This window comes from Ceratocystis lukuohia (genome assembly GCF_044167205.1).
Source record: "Ceratocystis lukuohia strain C4212 chromosome Unknown Supercontig2_pilon, whole genome shotgun sequence".
NCBI classification, from domain to species: Eukaryota; Fungi; Ascomycota; class Sordariomycetes; order Microascales; family Ceratocystidaceae; genus Ceratocystis; species Ceratocystis lukuohia.
In genome coordinates this window covers 4,265,641-4,282,325 of record NW_027263521.1, presented here as the reverse complement: position 1 = coordinate 4,282,325, position 16,685 = coordinate 4,265,641, and the positions used below count along the sequence as shown (strand labels likewise).

The 16,685-nt window shown below is 50.0% G+C and overlaps 5 protein-coding genes across 5 annotated transcripts; 1 reads left to right on the top strand and 4 right to left on the bottom strand.

Moving 5' to 3' along the window:
• Positions 1–844: 844 nt before the first annotated feature.
• HOO65_021048 (Sulfite oxidase) lies at positions 845–1,795 on the bottom strand (the record flags this gene model as incomplete). Its single annotated transcript, XM_071000225.1, has 1 exon — positions 845–1,795. One exon carries the CDS (start codon positions 1,793–1,795, stop codon positions 845–847), a length of 951 nt encoding a protein of 316 aa, XP_070861686.1.
• Positions 1,796–3,161: 1,366 nt separating this feature from the next.
• Positions 3,162–5,517, bottom strand: HOO65_021047 (AMP-binding enzyme; the record flags this gene model as incomplete). The annotated part of the gene is made up of 2 exons (XM_071006500.1): positions 3,162–4,298; positions 4,645–5,517. The coding sequence occupies 2 exons, from the start codon at positions 5,515–5,517 to the stop codon at positions 3,162–3,164; spliced, it is 2,010 nt and encodes a 669-aa protein (XP_070861685.1).
• Positions 5,518–7,461: 1,944 nt separating this feature from the next.
• On the top strand, positions 7,462–9,199 carry HOO65_021046 (GPI transamidase component PIG-S -like protein; the record flags this gene model as incomplete). The annotated part of the gene is made up of 2 exons (XM_071006657.1): positions 7,462–7,689; positions 7,817–9,199. The coding sequence occupies 2 exons, from the start codon at positions 7,462–7,464 to the stop codon at positions 9,197–9,199; spliced, it is 1,611 nt and encodes a 536-aa protein (XP_070861684.1).
• A 275-nt stretch (positions 9,200–9,474) lies between these two features.
• On the bottom strand, positions 9,475–12,107 carry HOO65_021045 (uncharacterized protein; the record flags this gene model as incomplete). Its single annotated transcript, XM_071006462.1, has 2 exons — positions 9,475–12,011; positions 12,071–12,107. The coding sequence occupies 2 exons, from the start codon at positions 12,105–12,107 to the stop codon at positions 9,475–9,477; spliced, it is 2,574 nt and encodes an 857-aa protein (XP_070861683.1).
• A 1,022-nt stretch (positions 12,108–13,129) lies between these two features.
• HOO65_021044 (uncharacterized protein) lies at positions 13,130–15,124 on the bottom strand (the record flags this gene model as incomplete). The annotated part of the gene is made up of 4 exons (XM_071006586.1): positions 13,130–13,629; positions 14,009–14,262; positions 14,367–14,572; positions 14,732–15,124. The coding sequence occupies 4 exons, from the start codon at positions 15,122–15,124 to the stop codon at positions 13,130–13,132; spliced, it is 1,353 nt and encodes a 450-aa protein (XP_070861682.1).
• Between the last annotated feature and the right edge of the window lie 1,561 nt (positions 15,125–16,685).

Sequence of the window (16,685 nt, the reverse complement as noted above, 5' to 3'; positions counted from 1 at the left end):
GAGAGCATCTTGGTATCTCGCATGTACCCTGCGGCCCATGAATGGTAAGTACCTGTACAAACAGTTTGGTGTGCACAGGTGGACTTGCCCTGGTACACAAAGAGGCTGCTGGTACTAGTACATACTAGCCATCTCCACAGCCTGGATTTTGGGGTTACAGGAGAGACACTTCATTTGCACTTTGCTCACATGACATGCCCTGATTTTCTTTCCACGCAGCACTAAAAATTAGAGCAGAAGTCCGTAACAAGCTTTGGCCTTGTTGAAGCTCTAGAGAGGACACCAGGTTGCCAAGTCGAAAGGCGGTGTTTGCCGCGAAGGGTTTTGAGTGGATATGGATGGTGCTTGGAGTAGTGGAGTGGAGTGGAGTGGAGTGGAGTGGGTGGAAATATCCACAATTTGTACTGTACCTACACCTCCTGATTATGCAGTCACTTGCTTGTTATTATCTATTTATTTATTTATATTTTTTTAATTTTCTTATTCGTTCATCGTGTCGTAGCCCGCGGACAAGTGAAAATTCTTCTACTCGACTCTCTTTATCTGGCGCATCCGCAGCTAGCCTTCACGCCTCTTTGTTTTAGGTTTTCGTATTTTCCCACTCTTGAGAATATGCTGCTTGCCGATGGCTACCGGCCACAATGGTTAAAACGCACGAAATAGTGGTAAAATATGCAGGTAAAATAGTTGGGCATAACTAGCGTGAGAAGCGACAAAAACAAGAACAAGAACAAAGGAAGAAAGACCTTTTCCACAAGTTTCACCAAGCCCTTTGTCCCCATTTTTTCCTAGTCTGGCCAAGCCCTTCATCCCCGTAACCCTTAATTCTTTAGCCTGGGGTTAACTAAATATGGCCTAGGACAGGCTCACCGTACTCTGTGGACCGCTTGCCCACTTCCATTGCCGGAGGTGTGTGGACTAGCTTCAGCCAAATACCCTCGGTAGAGTAGTTCTTTTCGAGGAACTCTTCCGAGTGGTAAGCTGGGTTGGTCTTGTTGACGTAAACAGGGACCTGGCCGCCCGAGTTGTTACAGTCGATCAAAACGGGAACCTTCTGCTCGTCTTCAGTACCACGGCTACGGGGAATCCACTTGCCCCAGTCACCCGTGATTCCATCCAGGGAGTAGGCAATATCGTCATAGAGAACACTGGCATTGCGGGTGCCGCTTAGACGAGCTAGAAGCATCACGGTCCCACGGGTAATCACTGTCCACTCGAGGCATTGGTCAGCGGCAACGGGAGGCTGGGAAACAGCAGTAGGTGCTGCTGTGTGGCTCATAGTGGAGAAAGTATGGACAACATTGGGCCTGCTGCTAGAAGGCAGGGCTGTCGGAGTGGTAAGGTTAAGGTAGGGTGCGGTGCTGTTGAGGGGGCCAGAGTTGTCATTTTGCGCGGTGGTGATGTTGCTGTTGGCAGTGGTGGAGTTATTGAGGGTGGCGCTATTGCCTATAGCGTTGCTGCTACTGTCAATGCCGATTCCTCCAGCGAGGGTGGTGTTGCTAGGCGTAGTGCTGTTGCTGCCTGGTGTGAGGCTGGCTAAAGACGTATCATTGAGAGGCACCGATGCAGTCGTTTCGTTATCTGTAGTGTACATGGTCCAGAACAGAGGATTGCCCTCGGTATGGGAGTACCAGCGCAAATACCACGAAATAGTCTGCACATCAATAACGTCTAGGTCTTGCGTGACAGCGCCAGGATAGTCATAGCAGACCAGCTTGTTGGGCTCAACTGGGCATTGGGCTACTGCAAGGCTAGCCAAACCGAGCAAGAGCGATAGTGTATAGCCTCTCGTCATCATGAATGCCACGAGGAGAAGCGTAAGCGGGGAAGAGATATCGGAGGTACGTATTAGCGGCTATGGCGATGGTAGGCGGCTGTAGAGGCAAAACGAAGCGAGTCCCATGCCAATAAGGGAAACAAAATGCGAATGACGAGGCGCGACAAGAAAGCAGACGGCCTTATTATACTCATGATTAGCATGTATATCATCTCTTAGTTGGGCTCAAACAGCAACGATGACTGGGCTTTCTCCCAACGCCTAGAAGAATCGAGAACTGCCATCGGACTAGAGACAATAGTAAAAAATTTGGTCTGAAGACAAACCGCGCCAAGAGACATCTGGATCTGTTTGCTCTGTTTTGCGGCCCGGTTTCATGACACACACGCAGTATAGACATGTTGCACTGTTTGGTTCCTTTAGATTACACGGTTCCAGAAGGCCAGGCGAAAGGGTGTTACCTGGCAGAGACCGGCGAAGGAATGCCAACACAGGTGATTCAATGGTATAAAAGCGATGAGCGGGATTATATTGCAGCATTGTAGACGATACATGTAGGATATCATATCACTGAAGAAACATGCTGTCTCTTTCACACCTCGCCAAGCCGACGGCTGTGGAGTGCGGGTGTACATCCTGCCCCATGAAGAGGTCTCACAAATAAAGAGAAAAGGACACCGCAGGGAACCGAATAGGCCGGATGAAATGAGGTCGTGTGCGGAGGGAGACAGATGTTTTGGAGGGAAGAAGCGTAAACACCAAGAGTAAGTAAATCGCGGGTATGGGCATGGCTGCAAAAATATAGGAATTGATATTGCTTGTTCTATGTAAATAGACGGCCTGCTTTAAGAGAAACGGCCTCCAAGTAAGATAAGAAGAAAAGGAGCGAAAGCAAGGGGGCTTGAAGAGTTTATGGAAGCCGTGTGGATGAAGCTAATGTCAAGCTTCTAAAGACCAGCTAGCCATGTACTGAACAAGAAATAGACATAATACACTTTAGATTTACAGTAAGGGTAATAATGACAGACAAGCACCTAGGACACCCAGCTAAAAGAATGCCGTTTCGGCAACAAGCTCTAGATGCGGTGCTATAAGCCTCATTCCAAACTATACAGGAAGGTTTACTAGGCCCCATTGATGTTGTATCAAGCCCTGGTTTGATAATTTACGGGCACATTCTTATCCTGGCGTCCCTCTACTGCTTCTTTCATACCATCTCATTATTCCGTCATCTCTCTCATTTCATCCCACGGCTCTCTGTCTCCCCCCCTCCCCCTCCCCCTCCCCTTCTCTACTCTCTTTCACATGTTTGCGTCTCTTGTTTGCTCTGTTTGTACTTATAATGTTCCCTGAATTCGCAACGGTGCTGTAGGTTTCCGTCGCATCACAACTTGACTCCCCCGCTCACCATCATCGTCCAATCTGTTTCAGTAAACGGAGTGTATGTGCCATTTTTCAGCCAGTACATCTTGCCGGAATCAACCTTGTCAGGATCAACTCCTTGGGCGCGGAGGCCGTGCTTTAGTTGCTTAAACGTACTTGTGGCCTCCATTTCGGGCATAACACGTAGGAAAATAGGCCGGGCATACTTTGGAAGGGTATTAGCAACATGATCTGCCAGGCTCTTAAGTACTTCGGGCGAGGGTTGGCCTTTGACATCCGAAGTGAACACAATGGCCGCACAGCCGCAGCGGCCATCATGACGCGGAAGCTCCACGCCGTAAACGTTTGCTTCATGTACTACCGGATGCTGGCCGACAATCTGGCCTACTTCTGCGGTTGACACGTTTTCGCTTTTCCATCGAAAGGTATCGCCGATGCGATCTGAGAAGAAAACACGACCGTCATTATCCCAAACCACCATATCACCTGTGCGAAACCATGCATCGCCTTTGCTCAAGACATTGCGTAGGATTTTGGAGTTTGTGGCGTCCTCGTTGCCATAATACCCCTGAAATCGGGATTCAACGTCATTAGATGGAAGTCGGAACATGAGTTCTCCTGGAGTCCCGGCCTTGACCTTTCGACAGAGTCCGCTCTTGGGATGACGCCAGGGCTGATCAGCCAAGGGATCAACCTCGACCACCTGTACATTAATCGACATGAGCATATTGTATATCCAGCCGTTGCGGCCAATGGCGCCTTGAGTGAAACTGTTGCGCGAGAGGTTCCAGATAGCGAATGGGCCTTCAGTAGAGGCATACCATTCAGCAATGTAGTCAATGCCAAAGCGCTCTTTAAACTTGTCCCACACGTCGGGTCGCAGGCCGTTGCCAAATGCCGTGTGGACCCTGTGTTTGCGGTCTAACAGCTCGCCGGTCTCAGGGTCAGTCTGTGGAGGGGTGCCGAGGAGATAACGGCAGGTTTCGCCCACGTAATGAATGACTGTAGCGTCGCTTTGCCGCACCTGGTCCCAGAAGGTCTTTGCAGAAAACTTGCGGGAAATGGCAATGGTTGAGCCGGCTTCTAGAACGTTCAAGAAGCCTAGCAATGAAGCAGAGCTGTGATACATGGGCATTGCCTAAGACAAGGGTTAGCTAGACGAAAAGGCAGCAATGTCATGTCAGGCAACATAGGAGCAAAGCAAGCACATCAATAAAGCAGATGGATGGCTAAGCACCCAAAGTAGAAACAAAAAACGAAAGAAGGGTAGTGGGGTAGTGGTAGTAGTAGGTGATCAGAATATCTCGCTCCCCCCCCTCCCCCCCCTCTTCCAGCTCAGGGTTATAAAAAAAAAAGACATCGACCAATGACGTCAGGATTCAGTCTGACAACTCTGCAACAGACCAAACCCCGACCAAGATCGGACCAAGACAAAGAAGTGGAAACAAAAACCCTTCACAAAGCTTACAAAGAAGGTCACGTACCGTGAAAAAGACATCCTTTTCGGTCAGCCGCAGGAGACGCGCGCAAAAGTTGCTTGACACAGTAGCCTTGCCCCAGGAAATAATTGCCGGCTTGGGCAAGCCTGTGGTACCTGATGTGTAGATAAGCATGGCAATGTTCTTTATGTCGTCTTCATTGCGCACCTGGTCAGGGTAACGCTTGCCTTGGGTGGCACGAATCTGGGTATCGAGGTCCGGGGTGACAACCACAAGCTCAGCACCAGGTATCGATTGCAAGACAGATTCGGTAAAGCTCTCTTGGATAAGGGGATCAGCTAGAACAAGTTTTGCTTTGCAGGCACGCACACAATGGGCAAGAGGCTGGGCGGTTAGGTTGTAGTTGATGAAGGCCGGCTTTGCGCCTATTGCCCACAGACCGAACCAGAGAAAGACAAAGGTCTCGCTGTTTTGGAAGTCAATGGCAACAATGTCGCCTGGCTTAACGCCCTTGGATTCCCGAAGCCAGGTTCCGTAGGAGAGGGCAGCAGCATAAGTCTGGGCATAAGTGTAATCGCGACCCTCAAACTTGATGAGGGGCAGCGATGCACGCGAGGATGATCGTGCCCATCGCTCAAGGACGTAGAACTGATTTAGGCCATTGGTTCTAGAGCGGATGAATGAGCGCAGAGCTGATGGTATGACAGACCTGACCAAATGGTAGTCATACCAGATGCCCGCGCGAGCGTTAATATAGGCGGCAGTGCCTACAAGCCCAGCGGCAGCAATAGCTAAGGGTCTAAGTGTTAGCCAGAGACGTGAAGTGAAGCAAGCCTGCAGCCGTGCAGACAGGAAGTGAGGTCGCAGAAGACAGGAGAAGACCAAGGGGAGGGCTAGGGGACCGGACCTACCGGACATGACGAGACTAGTATACTTCTTTGGAGTGAGTTTGCGGGGAGATGCAGTAGTCCTCCTGCGTGGATAGCGGCAAGAAGACGAGGGAGTTCACGCGTTGGAGTGTAGTTTTTCCCTCCTCACAACAGGGAGCGTCTAGCTTAGGGATTGATTGACAGATCAGACAGACTTGGACGTTTTGTCGGCGTTGTACCGGCGGCCAATGAAGTAGCAGAAGAATGGGATAGCAGACAAAAAGGGAAGACAAAACTAGAGAGAAATAAAAAGAAAAAAAAACGGGAAAAAAGGATAAAAAAAAAGGATAAAAAAAGAGTAGAGCAAAGTAGAGGCAAAGGCGAGGCAAGGCGAGGCAAGGTAGGGTAAGGTAAAGCCAAGTCAGGCCAAGTCTAGTAAACACGCTCCGCCCGGATATTCAATTCAATGTTAGTGTGGACCGGAAGCCCAAGGCGATTATTTTCCTTGATAGCCAACAAGCGTTTTGATACAACGGTTCTGATCCAGGAGAAGCGAACTGAGTGATACTAAGTTCAATCTAGGGACTCGGGAATCGCGTGTTACTGCCGAGTGTAGGCGATGCAAAAATTGTCTGGACTTGAAAATACGTTGTAGCTGCAACGCAGTATAAGTGAAGGGCAAGGAGAGTGTCTTTCGAGGCAAAAGGCCAGAACCACCGGCTGCGGAAGAAGGTTGAGACGATTGGGAAAAAGAAGAGGACGACGATGGAAGGGACAAGAGAAGAGCCTCTCGAAATGAGGAAAAAGACCTGCACTGCAGCCTTCCACAGGAAAACGAATCACCAACAAGGGAAACGTTGATGGAAAGACGCCATTTTCCAAGGCCATTGAACGCCTCACTTCTCCCTATTTTTTGGTGTCGTGTATTTTTATTTGCCCTGCTGTTCGCCTTGTGTTCCCTAAAAGTCTCTGTCTTCTAGGCATTGATTGGCTGGCTTTAGTGGCTGGAACACTGCTTCCAGTGGGCTGGCCTCGTTCCGATTTTTGGCCTGGAGCCACTGAAGCTTGGCCTGTTTTCAGGGGCTGTACGTGGAAAAAAGTAGAAAAATACCAGTGCACAGGTGCGACTGTGGCTTGAAAGCTTAAAGCTCTATCAAACAATGAATCAATGAGCCAAATCAAGCAAACGAGCAAAGGCAGTCAAGTCAGTCCGTGCTGCTCCCCCCCTCCAATATAGTGCGGCGCCTACAGGCTTGCAGTGACATCATAGGCCCTTGCCAAAGGCGAAAAGCAATTGCTGAAGCACAAGTAGTCGAGGAAGAACACAGCAAGGCTTGACTCGGCTTGACCTGAGACTTACCGTCACTAAGACCTTGGCTTTTGCCTTGGCTGTCGCTTTTATGGCTATACTTGGCGCATGTAGCGAACTTACGTAGCGCTATTCACAGGCGCATCTCACTCTCTTAACGCCAAAGCTAGATGTGGACTCGTCCATACACTCACTATAGGTCCAGGCCTGCCCTGCGAAGGGCCGGCCGGACAAGTGCGTTCTGGGAGCTAGGAGGGCGATGTAGCAAATGTCGGCATCCGAGCAACTGAGACACGCATGATCCATATATGTTGCTGCATATGCTGCTGCATATGTTGCTGCATTTCTGGCCGCGTCCTTCTTGGTTTTTCGACTGGGCCGTCCGTGTTGATGTCAGCCTGTTAATTATGTAGAATGTCGGTCGGCTTCCATAAAAATGCACACTTTAAAGTGGGCCACATTGCCTCGACGCCTCACTATTCGCAGCCACTGTGGCGTCCTTGATAAGATTATCGTGTTCATCGCGATAAGACCCAGAGAGGTCCTAGCTTCCAAGTTGTCTTGTCGCAGGCTGGCTAACCTACTGACTTCTCTCTCTATGACTTGGCCAAGCTATTTGTCATAGAAAGTAGGATCTACAAACCATCCTCTACTCCTTGATCGCACCCTCACGATTTGTAAGCCATGACATCAACAGGGCCTGCGGTGGTCGTCCCGCAAAACACTGTGGCTACCGAGACTAAGAAACAGCCACCACCCGAGCCTCTGGCTCACCAGCGACGGCGGATGGTGGTAGTGTTCTCGTTCTGGGCTGTGGTACTATTTCTCGGCATTCCTATCTGGTGGAAGCTCACAGCTATCCATCGCGCTGCTTTGCCGTTGGAGCAGATGCAGCAGTGGTCAGATGGTAGGGTATGTTTACGACAGGCCTCCTGATATCTATATCCCCCCCCCCCTTCCCTTGCCTTGCCTCCGTCTTTGCAGTCGTAGCCGACGCTTTGCTTTGAATGTACCTAACACACTATCCGCGCTTGCACAGGCTTGTAGACCAGTCTTTCCCCTTCAGGTTTCCGTACGTGCTAGTTCCATCTCCGACCCAGACGCCGAAACGCTTGTCCGCCTAACGCAACACGCCATCGACGATCTCAACGACTTTTCCGGCCACCACCTGCGCCTCCAGCTAGACTCTTTAGACCCTGCTGCCGCTGATTCTCGCCCTGCCCCGGCCCTGACCATAGATCTTAAGCCCGGCGACAGTATTAGTGCAAATCTTGACTCCCACACGCCAGTTCTCTCAGTAACATACCCGCCGAGTGCCGTCCCATCCCACTCTGCTGCATCGTCATCTTTAGCTACTTACATTGCATCGGAGCTACAGGCAACCTTTGCCGAGGAGCGAGCCATCCTACTTTATCTCACATCGGAAATTGCATCTCCCAACTCTCGCGGCCACGGCCTATCAGCACAGCTGACCGAAGCGTTAGACAAGCGCACAACGCGTCTATTACAGTATGCCCCGACGTATCACTTGACGTTCTCGCTGTTCACAGCCGGCGCGACGCCTAACGGGTGGGATGTTGAGTCGGCCATCCGCCAGTACATCGAGCCTATGTTAACTGTCCTCAAGCCTATCCACAACTTTACCATTGACACCCAGGTGCAGCTGTACTCGCCGCCCGGCGTGCATTCTCCTGTTTTGGGCAAGGAGGACTTGTCATCGTTTATCAATGGGGCCGAGTGGTCTTTGCCGCCTGCCATTGGCGAGGCTCCAACAATCAACTTTATTCTTTTTGTTGGCAACCAGACTATCCAATTAGCCCAGTCTAACCCTCAATCCGAACCCGGTACTTCACAGTCTTGGCTCATCCCCAAATGGGGCTCCGTTTATCTTCTACCTCTCCCCTCGGACGTTGATTATGTGCCTGCTGATATTCTCAAGGACCCTATGTTGACCTTCACTGGCCATCTTTTGTCCCTCCTCGGCACGCCTCAAAGTGGCTCTTTGCCCCTGCGGTTGTCTACCCTATCGCGAGTACGGTCTGCCGATCTTCTTAAACACGCTTCATCAAGCCTCGGATCTCTGGCACGCTTGTCACAAGCTTTAACATCCATCTCCATTCCACAGAGTGTTGCTGATGGTGTTTCAAAGAGTCTTTTCCATTTAGAAAAGGCCTGTTCTAACCTGGGCTCAACAGAGGCCCTGGAGCATGCACGTATTGCGGATGCCGAGGCCGAGCGGGCCTTTTTCGAGAAGAGCATGGTTGGCCAGCTGTACTTCCCAGACGAACACAAGATAGCAGTGTATCTTCCCTTGCTAGGACCTGTTGGTACAGCGCTATTCATGGGTCTAATATCCGAGGTGAAGGCCTGGAAAAAGCGAAGACGGGAGAAAACACTGGCCAAGGCCCAAAAGTCACAATGAACTGTGCACGCATTTCAAGGGCCCTATTTGTATACTTTTTTCGTTTCGCCTGCCAGTTATGACTAGATACTTTGGAAGTTTTATATTTTTACTGCTTTTTGCATGTCTTTGTGCTATGAGTTGCATGTGTCGAGTTACACTACACATATATACATGGATATGTTGAAAATTGGCTGGCATTTCACTCAGCAAAAAAACAAAGAAATGCGGAAGGAATCAAACGAGCCAAGCCAGTCCGCTCTCTCTTCCACAGTAGTCTTCCAGAGGTAGTCTGCCTATGTTTTGACCACATTGTCAACATCCTCGCCATCACCATCACTTTCGTCGCTAGTAGGACGGTATGTCTGGTCTCTGGCCCTGTTCTTGCCCTTGCCCTTGTTCTTGGAGACGCCTTGATTTGATATATGAGAAGCCACTCTAAATGAAGGCGACTCAAAAGCTGGAGGAGAGCCAGAGACACTTGTCGTATCTGAGCCCCTGTCAGCCTTTTCGCTGAAATCGCTCACTATGGATAGGTGTTCGTCAGCTTCATCAATATCCCCAACCTCACCCAAACTAGCCTCATAGTCGCTATCCTCCTCGGTATCCTTTCCAGCGCTATCGGCGTCATCCTCGTACTCGATGATGTCCTCTGGGCCCATGTAGCTATCCTGCGTAGCGATAGAAGCTGGTATTGGGCCCCTGCCTTTGTATGGTGGCCATGGAAGATTCCAGTTCTCCTTCCATTTTCCATGGTTGGGATCATTAGCCCACACAGCATGGCGATTGTTACTACCATCGGCTGGGTACATGGTGTGTTTGTACAAGGGATAGTCCTTGAGGAATTTGTCACGCACACTCGAAATGGTTAGCTTTTTTCCGTTGTACTGCTTGGAGAAATCAATCCAGCCACTGTGATTTGGTAAGCCAATACCATCGATGTCTGGGCTGCCTAGGCGGCGCGGAATCCCACAGCCCAACTCTGGGTCTTCGTGAGCCGCAAGCTGCTCGGCAGCAGTGGGATCACCAGGCTTACGGGTAGGCTTGGTAGGGGCACGACGCAGACAGCGAGAGCAGTACATGTTCTCGGTGGGGGTAAATATATCTTTATCGTCTTCGCCATCAAGCCACTTGGGTGACTGTCCACGCTGGCTCGGGTCTATTTCGTTGGCTGAATCAAGCCCCTTGAATGTCGGAATATCCCGGCCGGCAGTGGGAGAAATGGAGATGGAGGCCTTGCCTAATAGCCTGCGGCGTATGGCTTTCGGAGTCTTGGATGGGGTAATGCTTGCAGTGTTCCGAGGGGTAGGAAGGCCTCTAGCTCTGTTAGTCACAGGAGTTTTCTGTGCCTTTGTATTTACAGCCTTCTTTTTAACAACGGTTTTGACTTTGACTTCTTTGCTGCCATTGTTAATGCCATTGCTACCCCCATTGCCAGTTGCACTGTTTTCTTCGGCATTCTTTTTGCCCTGTGCAATTTGAAGAACACCCTTTCTTTTAGGAAGACTCTCAGTTCCTCTGAGCATTATAGGAGGCCCCGCGCTATCAACATCAACATTGCTATCCTGGTCTTGGCCGTCTTCACCGCCGTCATGAGGGCTGCGTCTTTTGCGGCTAGGAATGAGCTGCTCAGGGTACAGGTCATATGGAGTGGTCGCAGGCCCGACGGTAGGGCGATAGTCACAGACTGCAATATGCCCACAACGAATCTGGATGGTCCAGCCAGAAGCAAATTCAGTATTGCAGTATGGACAGAACCTGACCGAGGAGCCTGAATAACCACAGCATTCTTGGATGTGTAGCCTGATCTTGTTGGTCTTGTCTCGATCCATAGCCAAGCCGCAGTCGATGCAGACTATGCTATTTTCGCTAATTCCCGGGCAGTCGTGCGGGAAGACCGAGGCAGGGGTCGCATTTTGGTCTGGAATGCCGGCCTGGCCACATTTATCGCACCATTTGAACCCGCCCTGGACACCCGGACGACATACCAAGTCGTGATGGTTGCGGTCATCATCTTGACACAGAACACGATGATTTCGGCTGCAGCGGTCACAGAACTGGTACATGATTTCATCCACGTGAGCAACATGAGGGGCTTGCGTCTGGGATAGAGAGCGATCAACGGCTGGTCCAGCCTCGTCATTTAGAGCTGCTGTAGATCTAGAGAGGGCCTCGGACACGGCCTCGGTCCTTCGACTAGATTCGGCGTCCGATGCACCAGGAAGCTGAAAGGGAAAAGACCCGCCAAGAGCCTCAAGATTTCGCTCCGGGATCGCTTTTCTTATTATGTTCTTGGTGATGGAGCGGAGGGAGTTGGCTCTAATGCCAGGGTGCTTTTCCATGAGATGCTCATATTTTTGCCTAGGGCCCATATAGCCAAACCCGGAGTCCTTGCAAAAGGGGCAAGACTCCCTTGGATGGACCTTGTCCAAGTGCTTTGGAAGAGCAGAAGGTTTGCTAAGGTCGCCAATGAACCCACAGTCAGGGACAGGGCACTCGACAAACCTCCGGCCAAGATCCTTGACTGCAGTCTTATCAAAGCCATATCGACTACTGCCTTCTTTTTGTGTGATGAAGGGCAACAAAGCCTTTGACTTCCGCCAGCGCTCGTAGTGAGGATGAAGCTTCCCGGTCTTATGATCAAAGACCGTGTTAAAATCGAGGGGTTTAGGGGCTCCTGTGTACTCGTAAGCCGGCACAAAGGCACTACCTAGACTGGCAACACTACCAGGAGGAGTCGGGAGGGGGCTTGGGGTGACACTGGAAAACAAATGGTGAAACCTTTCGGGGGCCTTTTCAGTAATCGTACCGTCTTGTTTATCGCTTGATACACCTAGAGCGCCTTGTTAGTAAAAGATCTGGCGTTCACAAGTCTTCGTAGCTGTTACCTACCGAGAAACTTGAAGGGAAACGAGTTGAAGAATGGCATTGTGGAGGGCTAAGACAAGTACAATGAAGACGCCGTCGCCTGCGTTAGGGTATATATCACGAAAATAAAAATAAAAAAAGAAGGTTGGACGAGGTCGATTTGTGACACTGAGGATGGCAGTAATTTAGAAGGAGGAAATAATAACAAGGCTTGAGATACAGAGGGGCCCTCTCAGCTTTATGGTCACGATGGGCTTCTTTCATGGCATCACTAGTTCTAGTGCCGGCTCTATATGTGAGATCTAGACTATCAAAGGCCTCTTTCACACCCTCCTCTAACGCCTCCTCAGCATGACTTCGCTCATTGATGTTCTCTTGCAGCTAGTTTCTCCCTTGCCTTCATCACTCTTTCCCATCCAAGTTTCTTTGATCTTGCTAGGTCCTTTTTTTTTTCTCTTTCACTAGCAACTAATGTTATACTAGCAGTAGGATGTATTCTCTTTCAGGGCTTCTAAGAACTTCACTTGTCTTCTTCCAGCCCCAAAATAGAGCTGCCAAACTTTAAATGCAAAAGCCAACATTCCACCAACTCCCTCCCCACAAAGAACAAACTTCCCCCCAAAATAGCACTCCCCATCTGTACACATACGCAAGCATCTCTCCGTACCCTTGTCGTCTTTATTATGATTCCAAAGATCTTGCAGCAAACAAGTCCACGTGCATGTATGTGAATCCAAGAAGGGGGGGGGGGGGGGGGTTTCCTGGCTGGATACCCTAGGAGCAATGGCCACGGCATCTTGCCTCCCTTTTTTTTTCGTTTTCTTGGAAGCTTTCCGTATTTCTCCGTGCTTTTTTTTTCTGCCCGTCTCTTTCTCTATTTCTTATAGCTACCGAACAAGATAACATGGTCAGCATTACGTCGAACTCTACTGGCTACGTCTAGGTGGTGCATGTTAGGAAACGTAATAGTTGAACTAAATAGGAATATGTGTGTGCTTGCTCGAACAGCCGCCTATATACATCCGGGCATCAAAGAAGACGTCAGACGCCCGTCTCAAAACTCCCGTGCCTTGCACATCTGGCTTACAATGCCGGCTGGCCCCAGTTGTTGCTTCCAGACGGAAAATCGCCCATTTCCGGAAGGTTGCGTCCTAGATGGGTAGCTTCAGAAGCAGATCCACCTTGCATAGGATACACTAGAGGCTCGATACTCTCAGCAGAATGAGTATCCACTGCCCTCCACAGAGGAAAATCAGGAGTAGCTATATTGGTCCGAGACATGGCATGGGTGACTGGGCTCTGGGAAGGCACACTATGGGGGTGTTGTTCATGCATGTCAGGGCTCTGTATTGCCTGAAAGGTCTCTGTATCCATGTTTGGAGCAGAGACGTATTGTCTGCTTGCCGATGCCAGGATGCCGTTTACAATTTGCGGCATTTCGAGACTAATATGGTTAAGAATTTCTTCATCCAGGCCTAGGCCTACGAATTTCTCACGGATAACACGAGGCAGTTGGTCGAGAGTGACCCGCTCAAGATAGGCTTGGTAGTTGCGAATTCCGTCATCGACCTCGGTGCTGTAGTCTAATCGAACCGGAAGGAGCCATGTTAGCTGTTATGTCACACAAAGGCAAGCCAAATAAATATCTGGGGCAAAAAATGGAAGGAAAAAAAAAATAACAATGAGAAGGGAAAGAGCAAAGGCCAATAAATGGAAGGAACGGGAAGGAAGAACGGCAAGATCCGATGGAATCTTATCAATCAGCGGCAAATGAGGACTAAGTGGAGTTTTCTAGGGTATATTGAGGTCGAATTTCTTGTTCGAGACACAAAAATGGGAGAAATGAAGACAGAAAAGAAATTTGGCGCAGGCTGCGAAAAGATTTGGTGTTGTGGAAGACAGAAAACAAATTTGGCGCAGGCTGCGAAAAGATTTGGTGTTATGGATGGATCATCATCTTACATGGAGACGGAATCGTCGAGGGCTCGTCTGTGGGAAACAGAATCAGATAGATATCTCTCCACTGCATATTGCGCTTTTTGGCTCGAAGCTTCTTTTCAATATCCCTGCCAAAGCCAAGCTCTAGATCTGGCTGTGCAGAGTTTGGCTCGCAAGGTGTATTTTCCGAAGTGTGGTTTACCAGGTGCGACGGTTTTTCGAACTGAGTACCACAGCGTTGGCAAACGAAGCACATATGGCGGCGGTATAGATGCTCTCTGTATGACCGCAACAGCGTGGGTTGTTGCTACTGTCAGCCATGGTTTATGTAGAAATGGAGAATATCACTAAATACAAAGGGTTCATTTGCCAGTTCACTCACTTCAGTCTGGGAATAGTTGGAAAGCCTGGGCCGGTACATGATCGTTCTAGCCGTGGTCCATTCTTATTCCTCTGGAAGTACGGGCATGCCAGCTTTATGTCGGTGTCGTAAGAGTCGATAAGTGCTCCTGGAATTGCAGATGAGCCCGGGACTGGGATCGTGGCCTGGACAGGAGATGTTTCTGCCCCCATAGCTTCCACTTGTTCCTGTTTGTCATCTTTATTAACTTCGCTTGACCTAAGCTGGTTTATCCTCTTAGGTGATCAAGTTTTTTTCAGCTTATCCATTACTCTCACACGTAGGGGAGGCCACGAGGATTGCAAGCTTTTTTATTCTTTTTTTTTTTTTTGGTTGGGAAAACGTACACGGCTCATGATTGTTTGTTGTTGTTGGACTTGTGGATTGGTTGCGTATTGGTTGACGACGGTGACGATTGAAGTGTCGAGGCTCTGATCCGGCTTCTCAATCATATGGTCACTCGTGCTGGGGCAGTTTTGGTCATGGTGTAGGTACGAATGCCCTGGCCAAGTCGTACCACCTGGAAACTCAGGCTCGGTTGTTCCCGTAGACGTCCCGTAGTCTAGCACATGGGTATTGTATCCGCTTTCTTGCCCAGCGTTCAGCTGCTCGCCGCCACCAGATGAAGAAGCGCCATTACTGTCGACCTCCGTGACGACGACAGGCTTGTGTGGATGGGGAATCCAATCCTCGCCGAGATTTGAGGCAAGGTCGTGGGAAGGGAATTTCCGGCGCTCCATTGTCTTGGATAAAAATTCGAAAGGAAGATGAAAGAGATAGAAGCTCGAAGTAAGGAACAGAAACTGCAAAGCTTTCTTTAGGCTCCTTGTGCGGGATGTCAGGGTATGTGGATGCAACGCCAATCAGCTTGATGCAGCAAGCCTATGCTTGCGGTGTGGTGTGCTTGGTGTGCCTTGCGGTGCTTGGTTATCTGTATTGTACTGTGCTGTGCTCGCTCTTCACTATGGACACCTAGCCCTTGGCCTGTCTGTTAAGTCAGGCCAATGTCATCCAAGCTAGTGGGTATTTGAAGGAGATTGCTGGCAGATCAGTCGGTGGGTGGGTGGGTAAGCTTGGGAAGTAAGTAGTAGCGGCGGTGCTAGTGCGGTATGTATGATTGACTATCTTAGTATCAACAATAAGGCGCGCGGGGAGGGAGGAGGAGGGAGAGGAGGGGAGGGGGAGGGTTCTCCCATAAGATATCATGGGTAGAGGAACGCCGGCAAACCAAAAAAACAAAAAAAGGCAAAGAAACCGCTGGCCGGTCTCTGTTGCATTCAACGTACATAACTTCGCCTGAAATAAGCAGATTAAGTCGGCTGTGGGCGAGCCAATCGGCTGCTGCAGCTAAGTGTCAAAGATGGCAGGCAAAAGATATGCGCAAAGGGGAGGGGGTCCAGCGCAAATGGAAGTGCAAAGGCGAAAATGGAAATAGGAATGGTGTGACTGTTCTATATTTGGGGTGTGCTAGCTGTATGAACACCGGCCGAAGACGAGAAAAAAGGGTAATCTGGGGCCGGGCGGGAAGAGGGAGGGGGACCGTGGGTGGATGTAGGCATGGAGAGTATTCGGATACTCCTGTAGGCTTACAGTGTGGGAATGTGTAGGATGTGTAAAGGATGTATGGATGGTGTTGGATGGATAGATGTGAGAGACCTGTCCGAGATGGTACTCGTTTGTTGCATTTCGCTTCGGTCTTTAAGCCCGCTTCGTATTAGCAATCGCCGCCTACCATAAACATTGGTGGGATATAAGTCACAAAAGAAATCAAATTATTCATCCAACGGCTTCAGGATGGAGAAGCCGATTCGTAAATTGCAGCGTGTATACGTAGTGTGTAAGCTGCATACGCCACACCTAGCAGGGGACTCATAACGACGGCCGCATAGGGACGGGCTTGTGGAGTACTCCGTTGCTTAGTGCGTAAGTGTCTTTGGGGCATTTCAAGGCGCTATAAGATGTGACGGGAGGACACACATGAGGTTGTGGGAGGGGGGGCAAATAGATCAGAACAGATCAGAACAGATAGAAGGAAGGGAGGGGAGGGGAAATAGGCGAGCCACGTAAAGAAATGCCGACCCAGTCGATTCGCCGGGAGGCCCACACCTCTACCATTCAACGTGGCATGACATCCGATTTGGAAGCCTAGAAGAAGGTCAATGAGGCGAGATGGTGGAGATATCAGAGTAGAAGCCCAAAGGGTCTAGAATCAGTCGAGCCGATGTGATGCTAGCTGCTCCAGCTTTGCTACTACCGAGGCCAGAGAATGAGCGAGCTTGTGGGGGGGGGGGGGAGGGGTGT